Here is a 16,647-nt window from a genome sequence, read left to right as displayed (position 1 = left end):
CTGTAAAATTTTAAATGAATGTTCAATTCGATGCCTAAAAACTTAGCACGGTCAGACGCACGAAGAACACTGTTGCCAGCACGCATAGAGGGACTTCCAGGGACGTTTCCCTACGGAGAAAGAGACGTGAAAATTATAAAGCAAGATTTCTTTTTAGTGTTAAATAAAGCTCCGTTGCTTTGACACCAGTTTAATATATTTGCTGCGTCGGTATTCAATGTGGATTTTGAAGATATCCACGTGTTTATCAGAAGATCTGGTAGTGTCTGCTGCATGTAGCATGTAATCAGAAGATGTTAAACACAGCGGTAAGTCATTAATATAAATTAAGAATAGAAGAATTCCAGGCCTTGTGACAATGCGCGAGCTGTGGTTCAGTACTATAGCTTTGTCGCTGTCACATCGCCTACAACACACAGCGCCACGACGATCATTTCTACCTGCTCTAGTCGTAGACGACTGTTTTCCAGTCTCCGTCCAAATCGTCTGTCATATGGCCTGGACACATGAAGATATAGTGCAGACTACTTCTCAAGCGCCACCCGCTATGGACAACTCTCTAGCGAAACATCTGTAATTACCGCAGCGAGATGAATCAATCAAAAGGACACCTCAGCGCCTTTGCCGGTCTGGCTATGGCTGGCTTTCGCATTTCTTGGGAACGTTAATTTTTATCTTTGTGAATATTACTTCGTCGCTGAAGTATCTAAGAAAAAGTATTTTTAAAATGTATTTTTTCCTGTGTGCGTCCAATAAGCCAATACTGCGATAACGTAAAATTATGTTACAGGCTCTTTTCTCAGACACATTAAAAAAATATCTCGAGCCAATAACTGCCGAATATTTTTCAATCTATCTTTCCATCATAGCTGATCAGGACCACAGGCAACAGAGGAATAAGCCGGAATGGCGCATGTTTTACATTTAGCATGTTCCACATACCATGTTCCCCATTCAGTATTTTTTTCTCGACAGCAACGCCAAGGAGTTGTTTACAACGTAGAACTTCCACAATTACAGCAGGGATTGAAAGCACGTAACACTTATTAAGGCAAAAGTGAAGTTCAAGCTAAAATATTCCAGCACTGCGATTTTACATTCAAAAGCACGTTGACATCATGCAAGCAAAGCGCGGCACGCGCTGTAATATACGGGATGTTTTATTTTATTATTAACAGAATTTTTAAAAGTCACCCGTCACATGTAGCACAGTTCTACTTGTGGATTGCCCTAGTGCAGCACGCGAGCGATGCAGCACGACTCAGTGGAGCCTTGGAATAGGGGCCCACCCTTGCTGAAGAGGAGTCTCAAGTCGCCAGCGCCAAGAAGATGAAGACGACGGAGACCTCGTAACCGCGAAACTCTTGAAAGACTCAAAAGTTTTCACTCACTCACTTACTCTCAGGGGCAGACATTGTTCCCACTAATTTACACATATAGATAATTAACTTCCGAACTAATGAATTTGCGTCATACTTTTCAATTTACGAAATGTAACCGGTAACTTTGAAAGTCATATCCACTTCGAACGAATTCTGAGGATGACACCAGTTTCGAGATATGCGTTCCCAATGTTGGCGATGAAATTCATTGGAGTTTCAATAACTTGAGAGTTTCAATGAAAAAAGGGGTTTTGCGAAAAAGTAAATGAAAGAACACTGCATTCTTACGCCAAGTTTCAAACTCGCACATCATCCCCACCCTCTCTTTTTGTTTTACTGACCAATTAGATAGCAGCGGTCAGTCTTGGTGAGACAAGATGCCAAACAGTATTGCTAGACGTATGCTAATTTAAAAAAAGAAACAGATGAAATGAATAAGAAGAGCCTTATCATTTTAACGAGGAAAAGCCAGTTGGCAACCAAGGTACCTGCTGGCTAGCGCGTGTAGCGTTGAAAGCCGCGAACTCCTCGTTTTGCGAGCTGGGCGGGTGAAGCTTGTTGTCGGCCTGCAAGGAAAGCACGTTTCAACAAAACACAAATCACGAAAAGAAAAATAAGGATAAAGTGCTAGGAAACAATTCTCGACTCAGTGGCTGCAGTCTTCTTTCTTTCTTTCTTTCTTTCTTTCTTTTTTTTTTTTGTTTGTCTAGCACGTTACTGCAGATTGCATGTGGAAGATGGACCCGCTGGCAATTACTGCATTTAAGTGACCCTAATACGCGAGAGGCGTGCTGCTTTCGACGAACGCTGCAGAGCAGAAAGGAGAGCGAAAGAAGTGAAAGCAAGAAGATGGATAATGCCTGCGTGATCTGTAGAACTCCACCGCGAATACTTAATCGGGAGAAACAATCCGAACGTTCCGAGCTCCTAACTTTCTGACCACACATTTTATGCCGCGAATTGTCTCAGAAGGGTTGAAAACTGGGTTTGTTGGTGCTGCATGTCCCTATGCGGCGCGCCTTCCAGCGCTACATGTCCGAGTATGCTCGAAGAAGTTGTCGCATTCCTCCATTTCGGCGCACTTGGCCGCGAACCACCGAGGAACAAAACGGGCAGTTGGATGTAAAAGTGAGCCGTCGTCGAACGCGTTTCGAGGTTACAAAATTAACTTGACCCGATGTAAACATTTTGTGCGACGAGTGCTATTTTCTTCTACAACAAAAAGCTTTTGCATCGCGCGTATACTGCGACTGGGCCCAAGGTGCAACAGAGGTCGCCACGCTTTCCGCGAGCACGAGTTTCCGAAGGGGGTGCGCGCCCCACTCTGCCGCGCAGGCGCCCTTCGAGAGGCAGCTACGGTGTCCGCGGCAGGCGACCGAGTTTGCCTCCGCCCTAGAAGCCACACGCCATACAACCAGTCGTTAATAGAGAGTGCGCGTTGGTTAACGGTCGCAAAATCGGTCACGGGATATGGCCGGAATTAGAACGCAGTTTCGCAACCAGCGCGATTAGCGAGCTTCTTTTAAAACAGTTTGGGCCGGCCGCCCGTCGCTGGGGCACGGCCTCCCAATTCTTCGGGTCGAGCAGCGTGATCCCCTAAACTGGCCGAGACGCTCAAGGCGGCGCCTTATAGTACACAGCTCCAAGGACGCCAGGACCACCACGCATTGCGCGCGCGGCCGGGAGGGGTCCTCTCCGCGCCGGTCGAGCGCGCGTGGCAGTGACCCGCTTTCCGAGCTGCGTCAGCGGTTCCCGCCGGAGTTGGGAGTGGGAAAGGGGGCGGCACAAACTGCGCCAGCACCGACGCGTGGCGGCCATGTGACTGTCCCCTGTGCGGGTTTGGAAACGCCGGTTGGATTGCAGCCGCAGTTTGGAATCAAACGTGCGAACCACGAAGCCCCGGCGGGGTGCAACTGTGGTGTATAAACACCACCGCTCTCGCCGTCGCGAAGGGGCCAGATCGTGCGCAGTTTGGCTGCGCGCACCTGCAAGGAGGCTCTTATCTCGTAACTAACAGAGATGCGTTAACTACAACGCTCTAGACGAGACCGGTGGCATCTACCAATTTGCGACAGGTCGTTCACGAGCACGAAAAATCGATACGCGCTGTTAAGAATCCATAATGTTTATTTCTCTTCGTAGTTCATAAAACGTGGCATCCATGTATGTAGAATTGCGAATGACAACGAATAATCGGACACTGTGTAATGCACAAAGCTCTTAACTTATGGTAGGTACATTTTGCAACGAGCGAATGTTTTTCACCAATTTGCTATATCAGTTGAGGCTTCAGGAGATCACCAATTTGCTATATCAGTTGAGGCTTCAGGAGAGGCGCGGATATTTAGAGGGATACCTTTACGCGCAGGGTAGAGATGCGAGAATTCTCACTGTGGTTTCAAGGTGTTGGAAACGCGCAATTTATTCGTTAAGTCTTCATCCGTTAAGATCACGCAATCAACTATAGACGTATGATCGCCAGGCCGTAAGGTCGCTCTTGACGTTCGCCTTCAGTAAACTCTGACTGTACTTTCCAGTAACAACGTAAAAAGTAAAAAGTAATATGTATGTAGCTTATTGGCAACCCTGGTAATCCAATTATACAGTTATCAATAGAGTTTCTATAATACCAAACACACAAAATATGAGATCTAGGGCAGGCGTCATGACGCCAGCAGTTTTGGCTATTGGACATTGACACAATGCGAGTACTAACTAGTTCGATCGAATTTTCTTTATTTGGTTTTCTGTTCTTTTCCGAGTGGGAGAGGCTGGCTTATGCACATCGTCACAATCACCAAGGGTGACAGAAACGGCAGGGCAATTTCCGCGCAAGTGAGTCTCGCAACTGCTACCAGACCGGGTGTTCTTTTTTCTCGTGGCCGCTGCGACGCATTACGTTTCCGGCGTCGTCACGTGTTTTCTCGCCGAGCGAATACCCCGCGCGCGCAGCAACGAGGCTCCAGGCACGGGAAAAAGCAAAGAAAGGCGCCCCATGGCTGCGACCGCTCTGCTCGTCCCATCCTGCGGGGCTCCTCCCGTTTCCGAGGTCTTCGCTCTGCGCACCTCGCCTCGCTTCCCAGGATCTCTGGGAACAGCGCCGATATCCGGTCTGCATAGCACGAGGGGGGCGAACAGACACTGCCCAGCTGCAAGAGAAGACTGGGAGGAGGAGGCGCGCTGGCATCTTTCGTGTGGCCTGGTGCGTGCCGCTTCAGGTTGGAAGTGACGACGCGCGTGCCTTTCTTTTGTCGTTCTTTTTGAACGAACGCTTGGTGAATGGCGGTGGGTATTCTGTACAGACAGCCAGATGCGGATGAGCATAGTTTAATGAAGAAAAGGGAGGAGAAGTAGGCCTGCAGAGCGTATCTCTAGCACGCTACTCCTCACCGGCATAAAGGGATGGAGATCCAGGTAAAGGTATAGGCGGCAGGTGATTATGCTATGGTACAATGAGCTACTACATACACGTTGTCCAATATGAAGGAGACATGACTGCATGCTGCCGGCAAACAGAGAAGAGACTCGTAACAACGTGTAAATTGGATTTTTTTTCCTTAGTGGGAACTGCCCCTTCAAAAGCCGCATGTGAAAGCGAAATTTTGTCCCATCAAACGGATAATCTTTTCTTTTTCTAATAATAATCCCGATTTATTCGAACGAAAACATGCGAGGGCAATTCAGAGACCCGCTAAAGCCAAATTTTCGCTTGTAGAAGGAGACGTTACTTGCATGACAAGTTGTAATGCGACATACGCTGATTAGCAAATGCAATGCTGATAAACGGTAAATGGAAGGCAGATTTATTTTGCCAAAGAATATGAAAACATATTTCCCGAAAATAGAGCGGCTATATGACGAAGATTTAAGCTAAATGTATATGGTTTCGTTATTGTTTGGCTTCTATACCGCAATTGGGACATACGACGTTACAACGTTAATTCGTGAAGTGTGGTTAATTTTACTAATGTCACACTGCGATTTGTCGTGCAATTAATGCCCGTCTTTTTAGTAATCACGCTTACGTAACAGAATTGCGCTTACTAATGAGCTATTGTCGATAACCCTGTTTCCACTGGAAGAGAAAAATCGGCTTGTACTTTTTGCCACTAGAACTAGCAGGCTCTTCTAGCTCAGGCAAGTAGGATGAATGTGTCGTAATACGAGAGATAACGAGTAAAAAGGAAAATCCTGCCATCCTGCCGAGCTATAGAGAGATGGGAAAGGGGCGACCGGTGTCATATTTATTTATTTATTTATTTATTTATTTATTTATTTATTTATTTATTTATACATGCTGCAGCTTTGTTGGGCTATACCAGGAGTGGGCTGTGACATGCATGTTTCGACGGCGAGTGCGACCCTGGGCGTAACATTTTTCTTTCATTTTTTTTTTTTTACATCAAGACAAACAGTTTTTCACCTTCTATCCAAGTTTTGTTCGGGATTCGTTTTTATGTGCTTTCCATGTGCCATGGCGTACGCTATAGCACATCATGCGCGGCAGATATCGGGCATTCCGTCCTTCCTGCTTGCATTAGCGCGTGACATTAATACGGCGCAGCAGGCAGACGCCAGGCGGCGCTGGTGTATGGATCTTGCGTCATCGTTGCATTCCCGTGTCATCATCATCATCAGCCTGGTTACGCCCACTGCAGGGCAAAGGCCTCTCCCATACTTGTCCAACTACCGCGGTCATGTATTAATTGTGGCCATGTTGTCCCTGCAAACTTCTTCATCTCATCGGCACACCTAACTTACTGCCGCCCCCTGCTACGCTTCCCTTCCGTTAGTATCCAGTCCGTAACCCTTAATGACCATCGGTTATCTTCCCTCATTACATATCCTGTCCATGCCCATTTTTTTCCTTATTTCAACTAAGATGTCATTAACTCGCGTTTGTTCCCTCCCCCAATCTGCTCTTTTCTTATCCCTTAACGTTACACCCATCATTCTTCTTTCCATAGCTCGTTGCGTCGTCCTCAATTTAAGTAGAACCCTTTTCGTAAGCCTCCAGGTTTTTGGCCCGTACGTGAGTACTGGTAAGACACAGCTGTTATACACTTTTCTCATACACTTTTCTCGCATTCCCGCGTACGTCCAATTCGAGATATTCCCAATCAAAACCTAAACATCATTCTGCTATTGTAATATTCCTTACCCAACTTTGAAGCTTCGGCTTTTCGATGCAATTTTGTTCCACCAGCTAATCCCGAAAATAAGTGTAACCAGTTTATCACTTCTAGACTACCTACTCGTCTCTTATCTATGATCTCTCATTCGCTCAATATTTCAGAAATTTCACACTTTTTGGGCGTCTGACTAAAATTTTAAAAGAATGATCGAGGACGTACCTCACTCGGAAATATTCGCTCGGAAGAACTGCGCATCTATGGCCGGCTACCTTATACGTTCGCCGTCATAGGCAGCCAGTGTCTTTCCTATACGAATTGAATTAAATTCTGGGGCTCTACGTGCCAAAACCCCACAGGCGCAGGACTGTCCTATAGACGGTTTCATCAGCGTGATGACGGTTTCTCAGCGTGAGAGCGCGCCCCATGAAACTTCCGGTCACGGGCCTTATCAGTCTGCTGCGCCGGGACCACGAAGCATGATTTTAAGTTCTTCCACTATGCGGAAAGTCTATTTTCTAAGCTTTGAGATAAAAGGCACGCGGGGCATTACGCCTGAAGATTAATGTATAAAATGTTTCGTATAACTTAGGGCTCCTTCACTTGTAAAACTGCCGTTATGTGCAGAGGAAAAGTGTTGAAAACCTGCTGGCTTAGATTTTAACGCACGACTTCTACTCGACATCGCCGCCAATGGCTTTCTTGCTCACCAGATTTAGCGGGCTACGTCAGCGAGCAAAGCCGGAAGCCATCCAGGGTCTACGTTTGTAAACAGTGACCGAGCCGGTTAAGCGTTTATACGAACTGCTTTTGTGGGTACCGCCCAAGTTTGTTGTAGCTCTTTAGGCGCATTATGCAATATATTTTTCCCAATATCGAGTACAATTCTACCGCCAGCGGCTTTCAGTTTGGCGTTGTTCCCATGTTTTCATGTGTGCCTGATTAACAAAGGCAGGTCTGATAAAAGTGCTCGTTTGGTTGTTTCACTTAGGCCTTATTTGTGACCGCTGCATGCAGGAATGACAATGCTTCGCACAACCATATATTGGAGCTTAGCAAGAAAGGACAGAGAAAGAAAGAGGGGGTGTCCTTTCTGCAGAGTGAAGGACGCCAAACAAAACAGACCAGTTAGCGCCGCTTATGGTTAGACGGAAGATGAGGAAAAATTAATTACAGCCGAAGGACATAGCGATGGGGCACCGACAACATGAATGAAACGGTCGCCCGCTTGCGCCGATACGCCTAGCTGGAGAGGCACTGCGAACATGGCAGGATGTCTCCGCAAGATGTCTCATTCGTTTTCTTAATCGCGGACCTTACAGTCCCTGCGCACGACGCATTGGTCATCCCCTCAAACTCGCTGGTCCACGTACCGGTACGGAAACATTTCTATAGCTACATTAATAACTGTATTTTTTTTCTTCCTTCTCTCCTTTTTCCGAGCAGGCATGGCCTGGAACGGCCCTGAAACATCACCGCCCATCACCTGCGCAACATCGTTTTTGAACTCTGTAACTGTTTATCTTTGTATATGAAGTCCTGTGATGCTGATTAAGCTAATTCAAGCCTACGCTTTATGTAATATGCTCTTTACGGAAGTCATTAAAATAATGAAATTGAATTAAAAGATGATGTTGGCATAGCTATATCGCACTAAATTCGATGAAACAACACAGTACAAATCCACAAATGTGAATAGCAAGTTGTGTAATCACAATCCTGAAACAAGCGATCTGCCATCTGATGCTAAGGTTTTGTGTTTAGGGCAATGTGGTGGGCGGAAATGAGGGAACCCGACGACATCTGCCGTTGCTGAATGTAAATCGGGTCCTGCAACATTCCACACCTTAAGAACTTTCTTTAAGGCGAAATGAAAAGACGAGGCGCAGAGAAACGACGCGGCAAGGCGCTTAAACTTCTTATCAATGTCAACCAATTAGCCCGTTTATTCATCTGGCAATATTTCCCAAAACTGACGTGTGGCCCTATAACAGCAAACTTTAACTCTAACTCTAGCAGCAATCACGAGGATACAGTAAAGCTTCGTGTGAAAAATGAAATGAAGCCTATCGCGTCCGAACCAGAGGCCGCGTATTTTAACCATCCACTTATTTCACCATCGCTCTTGTCATGCATGCGACGCGCCGAGTGGGGCCGATGCCTGCGATAACGGTGAAGTCCGAAACAACGACGAAAGGCGAAAGAATGCACAGTGAATCGTATCGTATACGAAGCCTGTTTGGTGAACACTAGTGCTGCCTTGACGTCGTATAATTGTCGTTACGTCATGAGCATCGACCGCGTGAACAGGGCTGGATTTATGGTACAATCACAGGCGCCTTGTGCGCACACATCTTTAGAGCGCAGCTCTTAGGCGCCTGTTCATGCGGCCAATGTCGGCGTCGGCGGTGTCACCGAACGAACGAGCACAGCAAAAGATGAAAGACGCGAGCCGAGAATGGCGGAGACCAATGAGAGCAGCGTCTTCAGCGAAGTGCGCGCGGGAAACTGATGTCATGCGGACCTGCCCGACCGCTCGTTTCGTACTATCGTCTGCTTGCGTCGGCTCTCGCTCGCACTTGTTTGGTTTGCTTGGTTTAGTCTCGTTCGCGCTTGTTAAGGTTGTCATGGTTTGTGATTGTTTTGTAGTCTGATTGTATACGCGACGCGAATTGTGTAGTACATTCTGGAAGCCACGCGGGACCAGCGATTGCACTTTAACCTTCGACGAGTCAGGTATATAAGCCGACGCGCTTAACCTGCAGGTCAGATTTTCGATGATTGCCGACTCTGCTACATGTCTCTCTTTACCTATTGCAAATTATTTGCCTCAATATATCGCGAAATGAAAACCCATATAAAGCTGCGCTCAAAATTCGCATTAGGAAGTATTGTAATCGTCGGCGAGTTTGTTTTAGTTTGCCTCGCAAACGCGCGAAAATTTCGCACCTCTCCCAAGTGTTCATCGCTCAAATTGCAATAATGATACGCAGGTTAGTTTAGGAAATTTTAGGCGACACGGAGCCGTACTTGTGACTTTAGAAATGTCACCTGATCGTAGAGTTACAATTATGCATATATTTGCATTTCCCATCATCGATGTTCTTCGCCGCTCTGCAGAGCGGCAGGCAAGAGAACGCCCGCTTAGGTTGATCTCCAATAGACTGGATGAAAGGCCATTTACGGAAGCGAAGATCTTGGGAGCCTCGCCTCACAGTTCATTGGCCCAGAAAGCAGTTCGAGCGCTTTTTCACTACCTGAAGGCAACAGACTTGAGTGCCCGACTATAGACAGCCTACAGCTAAGTTTTTTCTCTCTCTCTCTTTCACTCCCCATTCCCCTCCCCACGTGTAGGGAAGCAAACTGGACTCAGTCTGGTTAACCTCCCCGCCTTTCCTTCTTCCCCCCCATTTCTCTCTCTTACGGCGAATACTCTCACTGTATATTTCTAGCACTGTATATATATAGCCACGCTATCTTCATTAGAAGTAGTGATGAACAGAAAACAGGTTCCTTCTATAACTAGCGATGAAGTTAGAAGGGCCTTGCAAGACATATGCCGAGAAAAAGCTGCAGGAGAATATCGAATAACAGTCTATTTAATCAAACACGGAGGAAATATTTGCGCTTGAAATGCTTGCGGCCCTTTATACGCAGTTTATCACGACTTCAAGTGTGCCAGAGAGCTGAAACAATGCCAACATTATGCTAATTCATAAGAAAGAAGAGCTTAAAGAATTGAAATATTATAGGCCCATTATAGCTTTCTTTCAATATTTTATAAAATTTTCACCAAGATCCTTTCCAATAGAATCAGGGCAGCACTTGACTACAGTCAATCAGGCGAGCAGGCTGCCGTCAGGAACGGCTGTTCTGCATTGGATCAGGTCCGTGTCTTCAATCACGAAATTGAGAAAGCTCCGGAGTACAATCAACCTCTTCATATGACTTTCATAGATCATGAAGATACATTTGATTCATTGGAGATACCAGCAGTCATGGAGGCATTGCATTATCAAGGAGCACAAGAGGCATACGTGAAAATCTTGGGAAATCTCTACAAAGATTCCACAGGTACCTTGTTTATCCGCAAGAAAAGTAGAATATTATCTATCAATTAAGAGAGGGGTCCGGCAAGTTGACACAATCTCTCCGATGCTATCCATGCACTGCATGGTTGAAGGAAGTATTCAAGCTATTAAACTGGGGAGATTAGGAGTGAGGATCAACGACGAATATCTCGGCAACCTTCGGTTTGCAGATGACGTTGTCCTGTTCAGCAACACAGGGGATGAATTGCGACAAATGATTGAGTATTTGACGTAATAGTTCTGTGGAAACCTGCAAGGTGGAGGGAAGTGAATAATAAAGGAAAAATGAGGCATCCACCTGAATGTCTTATTTTCCCTTTATTAATCACTTCCCTCCACCTTGCTGGTTTCCGCAGAACTATTATGTCAAACTCTTGCCTTTGCTTCAGAGTTGTTGATGAATTCGACTTCGCCCTACCATCCGCTAGCTGCCTGGTTAGCCCAGATGGTAGAGCGGCTGCCCTGGAAATGCGGTGGTCCTGGGTTCGAGTCCCGGACCAGGACGAATTTTTATTCAACTGAGAAGCTTTTCTTTCGAGGAACCCGTATGGATTTCCTTTGTAGCAGTTGCTAGACTGTTGGATGTCTCATTTTCCCTTTATTAATGATTGAGGACTTTAAGTGTAAGATGAATATGCAGAAGATGAATATGCAGAAGACAAAGACAATGCTTTATAGCCCGGCAAAAGAACAAAAATTGATGATCGTCAGCCAGCCTCTAGAGTATCTGCAAGAGTACGTATATCTAGGTCAATTACTCATAGGAGACCCTGATCATTAAAAGGAAATTAACAGAAGAATAAAAATGGGTTGGTGTGCATACGGTGGGCGCTACCAAATCCTGATTGAAAGCTTATCAATGTCGTTGAAAAGAAAAGTGTACAATCAATGCATCCTGCCGGTGCTAATATAAGGGCTAGAAACTTGGAGGTTGACATAGAAGCTCGAGAAAAAGTTAATGACCACGCATAGAGCGATGGAACGATAAGTGTTAGGGGTAACGTTAAGAAACAGGAAGAGAGTGGCGTGGATAAGAGAGCAAACGGAAATAGCCGATATTCCATTTGACATTAAGAAAAAAAGGTTAGCTGTGCAGGCCATGTAATGCGTACGGCAGATGACTGGTGGACGTTTAGAGTTAAAGGTTAGGTACCAAGGGAAGGGAAGCGCAGTCGAGTACGGCAGAGAGCTAGGTGGGGTGATGAAATTGGGAAATTTGCGGGCGCAAGTTGAAATCGGCTAGAGCAAGACAGGACAGACGTAATTAGAGACGGCTGGGAGAGGCCTTCGTCCTGCAGTGGACATAACAAAATAGGCTGACAATGATGGTTCTAGCCTAACGGTAGGGTATTGCGAAGAATATAGAGAAGCGCTAGCTCCTAGTGTGCCGACTCACCCTGATGACGTTACCGAGAACGGCCGGGCTGACCACTGTCAGGGCAATCAGTGCAGCGACGGCGAACATGCGTCTTCCCTGCAGTGCTGTCGTCGACATGGCGTGGAAGAAGGGAGCCACGGCACCTGTCGTCCCACAGCGGTAGGATGGGCGGAACGAACTGCTGCTGCGGGCACACGAGAGCGCATTTGAACGGCTCGGCCGCCGGCGGCGACCCTTTAAGAGCGTGGCCTTACCACCCTCACCTTGCGAGAGAGAGGCTTCTCGGGGAGAGCGAAAGCGGAGCCCGCGCACAGTGGGAGAGGAGGTGGAAGCAGGCGGTCTCTTGCCGTCCGCGTGACGATGCTTGCTTGTTTTCTGCCGTGTTTGGTGTCAGGTCTTGCTTCCATTGGGCGCACAAACACGTGTGTGCGAATTGTTTCTGCAATAGCGTGTCTTCTGGCTCGTCTCCTTGGCGGCGACCAATCGCGACGAGGGAGACCGATATACCGCCGACCAATGAAGAGCACCGTACACATTCTCTCGTGGCTTGCACGGAGATGGACCTTTGAACCGATGGCGGCGTAATCTTGGCGCGCAACAACACGGCCCGTCAATCGGAGCGGTATAGTCCGCGCGCTCCTCGAATTCGGGCCGCGTCACTTCGGCTGCAGATGCCGGCGTCTCCTGGGACAAGAGAGTAGTACCGCGCCATGCCCCGTACCAGTCATATGCGGGACTGCCGTGGATGCGTGTGGCGCCTCCCTCGTTGACGCACGTTTCTTTATGCACTCCCAGGGAAATAGACGGAAACTTTGGAAAAAGAAACCGGAACGAGACAACATTTGACACCTGCCTTTGCTTGCGAGACCTATTTCACTGTCACAAGCGTTCTCGACCTTGCTTATATTACGATAAGTACCGACACTTTTCGGTGTTTAACTTGGGCACTGTTGCGTACTCCAGGGTAGCGTATCGTACTGCTCCCGAGCTTTAGCGACGCCTGCCTAACGAAGCTCGACCGACGTTACTTATTGGGTAGCGTGGCGTCGTCGGCGGGCTGCAGGCATCCGGTAGACCATGGCGACCAAGCAAGGGCGAGACGATTTCTAGTGCGAAACTTGCACGGTTTATTCAAAGGTGGATGAAAAAAAGTGAGAAGAGCATGAAGTGATCAAAAGTACATTTCGGAGCCCCTTAAATAGGCTCGCTACAATCGTGGGTGGGATCTTGCTTCCGTCGACGTCACGTGACCGGCACAGAAAGAGGGCCCCTCCTCCTTTGGTTATACCGAGTCTGCTGCAAGGAGGAGGTTGTCCCGCCTCCGGGAGTTGTAGACGCCTGTCCGTCTCTTCTGCGCGTTGCGGGTTCGTGGACGTTCTCATGTAGTTTGTTCGAGGAAAGGGTCTCTCTAAACTCGCACGCACGCACACACACACACACGCGCGCACGCGCACGCACGCACACACACACACACACACACACACACACACACACACGCACACACACGCACGCACGCAAAAGAGCCCTGTGCACTGCGGGGCTCCCGCCAGACCGGCAGACACTCGAAATGGTCATGATGAATTAGGAAGTCACGCTTCATTTCGACGAGGCCTGGTGGAAGAAGGTCGGGCGAGAGAAAGTTCTTTCTGCACGTGATGCGGGACGCCAACCATCGCAAGATAAGTCACGCCTCATTTCGACGAAGATGGTCGGATGACATTCCTTTCTGCACGTGGTGCCAGACGCCAACCCTAACAGCACCGACTTCCCTCTTCATGCGACAAGCCAATGAAGTAGCGTGTTTTGATTAAAACATTACATTTACGCATTAACATGCAAGTTCGTTGTCTCTAGCCCGCGACGTCCTAAGAGATAATGTCCACCCTAAGAGATAATGCGACGGTACCATCCGTAAAGGACTTAACAAGATGGTGCCCATTTACAAGAAACCAAGGCAGCGGCGAAGGAGTACGAAACGCCGGGTTTTATTGGAGCGAGGAGTGGGCCCAGAAACAAGCACGGACAAAAATAAAGTTGTGTCCGTGCTCATGCCCGGATGCACTCATCGGTGCCGCAGTAAAGGACGCGTCAGTTTACGCAAAGGGAAAGCAACTACGCGTTGTCCGCGCATGTGGCATGTTCGCATGCAAATCACAGACGGGGAAGTACAGCGAGCAAACTAGCGACAGGAGCCATTTGATAGGCCTCTCACATTTCGTTCACATTTGACTGAGGAACCTCAGTATACTTTTCTTCTTTATCATCAGCATATCCGCAGCCGTATTCTTGGTCAATCACTTGCCCGATTAATCGGACGCACTCTATATGAACTGTATCTGTAAAACGAAATGAAGAACCCAAGAGGAGTGACACTCTGCGAGGAGTGATTCGTAAAAAATAATTACAGCATAGATTATTTGGACACTGCCATTATAGGTGTCAGGCAGGGAGATACGATCTCTCCAATGCTATTCACAGCGTCCTTACAGGAGATATTCAGAGACCTGGATTGGGAAGAATTGGGGATAAAAGTTAATGGAGAATACTTTAGTAACTTGCGATTCGCTGATGATATTGCCTTGCTTAGTAACTCAGGGGACCAATTGCTATGCATGCTCACTGACCTGGAGAGGCAAAGCAGAAGAGTGGGTCTAAAAATTAATCTGCACAAAACTAAAGTAATGTTTAACAGTCTCGGAAGGGAACAGCAGTTTACGATAGGTAGCGAGGCACTGGAAGTGGTAAGAGAATACATCTACTTAGGACAGGTAGTGACTGCTGATCCGGATCATGAGAGTGAAATAATCAGAAGAATAAGAATGGGCTGGGGTACGTTTGGCAGGCATTCGCAGATCATGAACAGCAGGTTGCCATTATCCCTCAAGAGAAAAGTGTATAACAGCTGTGTCTTACCAGTACTCATGTACGGGGCAGAAACCTGGAGGCTTACGAAAAGGGTTCTACTTAAATTGAGGACGACGCAACGAGCTATGGAAAGAAGAATGATAGGTGTAACATTAAGGGATAAGAAAAGAGCAGATTGGGTGAGGGAACAAACGCGCGTTAATGACATCTTAGTTGAAATCAAGAAAAAGAAATGGGCATGGGCAGGACATGTAATGAGGAGGGAAGATAACCGATGGTCATTAAGGGTTGCGGACTGGATTCCGAGGCAAGGGAAGCGTAGCAGGGGGCGACAGAAAGTTAGGTGGGCAGATGAGATTAGGAAGTTTGGAGGGTCAACATGGCCACAATTAGTACATGACCGGGGTAGTTGGAGAAGTATGGGAGAGGCCTTTGCCCTGCAGTGGGCGTAATCAGGCTGATGATGATGATGATGATGATGATGATGATGATGATGATGATGATGATGATGATGATGATGATGACGACGACGACGACGATGATGATTATATAATGCCCAAGGCGCACGCCCTTGATGATTTGCTTCTTCATTACATTCTGGCCCGTAAATTAGATTTTGTATAAGTAACGTAAAATAAAGCAAGGCAAGAAGTTGACAACGTCTTTTTTTCTCTCTCTCTCCCCTGATACAACCTGCCCGCAGAGGTGTCGGTTTGATCCCGACCAGTGGCAGCCTCTAAAAAATTTTGTTTTCACCGCACGGCGAATGCAATAGCTGTCTGTGCATGGAATTTATCGGGATTCCTGGGTATTCTATCATTTGGATTGGATTGTCATTGTATATACGATGTTTCTCTCTGCATTGGGCGTTTCACTTCTGAAGCCACGCACAACGGTGTATGAGGCAGAATGAACTGTTACTCATGTTTGGCTGTTGCGGCCGGAGTGCGTATTCCAGGGCCCTAATCGCGGCAGCTTTTCACGCCTTCTAATGCGCGTAATACATACGCTCCTTCAGAATGCACCAATGCTGAGTGCACTGAGTGCGAATAGCTGTTCAAGTGTGTTCCAGAAAAGGACAACAAAGTAAAAGCACGTCAACACGGGAAATGCTATAGGATTAAACACGTTCAAGTTGACCGGAACGTTCGTATTAAATAGCGATGAGATGCACTCGTGCTTGGTCATTCTCCCGTTTTTCGTTTTTTTTTTTTTTTTTTTTCGAGCATGAGTTTCACATGCACATGACACGCGTGCTCGTGAGCGCTGAACCATTGCCACAAACAGCCTGCGGCAGCTGTATTACAGAGTTCGTGACGCCATGTTTTCGTTTTTACACGCTAGACGGCAGCGAGGAACGATAAGAGCGCCGGAAAGGCCGGCGAATGGAGGCAGCAGGCCTGTTCTCTGCGCGTTTGTCAACGTCATTATTATCAGTGAAAAACAAAATTGATATGACAATGCACGCGATGTTCTGGGGGGGGGAAAAAAGAGGCTCTTCCACTGAGATTTTACGTCATAGACGTGGAATTCTTCGACGTTAGCGCTTTTTCACTGCACGACTGAGAAAGAGGCTTGCTGCAGATTCGCATTACTCGGCCTTTGTTCTTTATCAAAATTAAAATAAAACAGAGATTTAGCAACTTCATAATAGTGACGACCACTGTTATTAACTTAATAGCAATATAAATCGGCCGTCTCATGGTGGCCATAATTGTTGAGGTAGGATGCATTATCGAGGTAAGCGCAAATGTAAAGCCTGTAATAACGTGTGCGGGAACAGTACGTAATACAAATTT

The 16,647-nt window shown here is 47.1% G+C and overlaps 1 protein-coding gene across 2 annotated transcripts in view; it reads right to left on the bottom strand.

The window, feature by feature from the left end:
* The window catches only part of LOC126520945 (uncharacterized), a 39,026-nt gene extending 26,825 nt beyond the window's left edge, over positions 1-12,201 (bottom strand). Inside the window, exons 1-2 of one of the 2 annotated variants that reach the window (XM_050169778.3) lie at positions 12,002-12,201; positions 1,871-1,948 (exon numbers count right to left, since the gene is read on the bottom strand). In XM_050169778.3, the coding sequence (XP_050025735.1) occupies positions 1,871-1,948; positions 12,002-12,100 (177 nt within the window). In that variant the 5' untranslated portion in view covers positions 12,101-12,201. The remainder of the gene's footprint in view (positions 1-1,870; positions 1,949-12,001) is intronic. The other variant, XM_050169779.3, reaches the window with a different exon arrangement.
* Positions 12,202-16,647: the final 4,446 nt, after the last annotated feature.

The sequence above is a fragment of the Dermacentor andersoni genome, chromosome 3 (genome assembly GCF_023375885.2).
Source record: "Dermacentor andersoni chromosome 3, qqDerAnde1_hic_scaffold, whole genome shotgun sequence".
Lineage (NCBI taxonomy): Eukaryota > Metazoa > Arthropoda > Arachnida > Ixodida > Ixodidae > Dermacentor > Dermacentor andersoni.
Note: the sequence above shows the minus strand (reverse complement) of the source record. Positions and strands in the feature narration are given on the sequence as shown.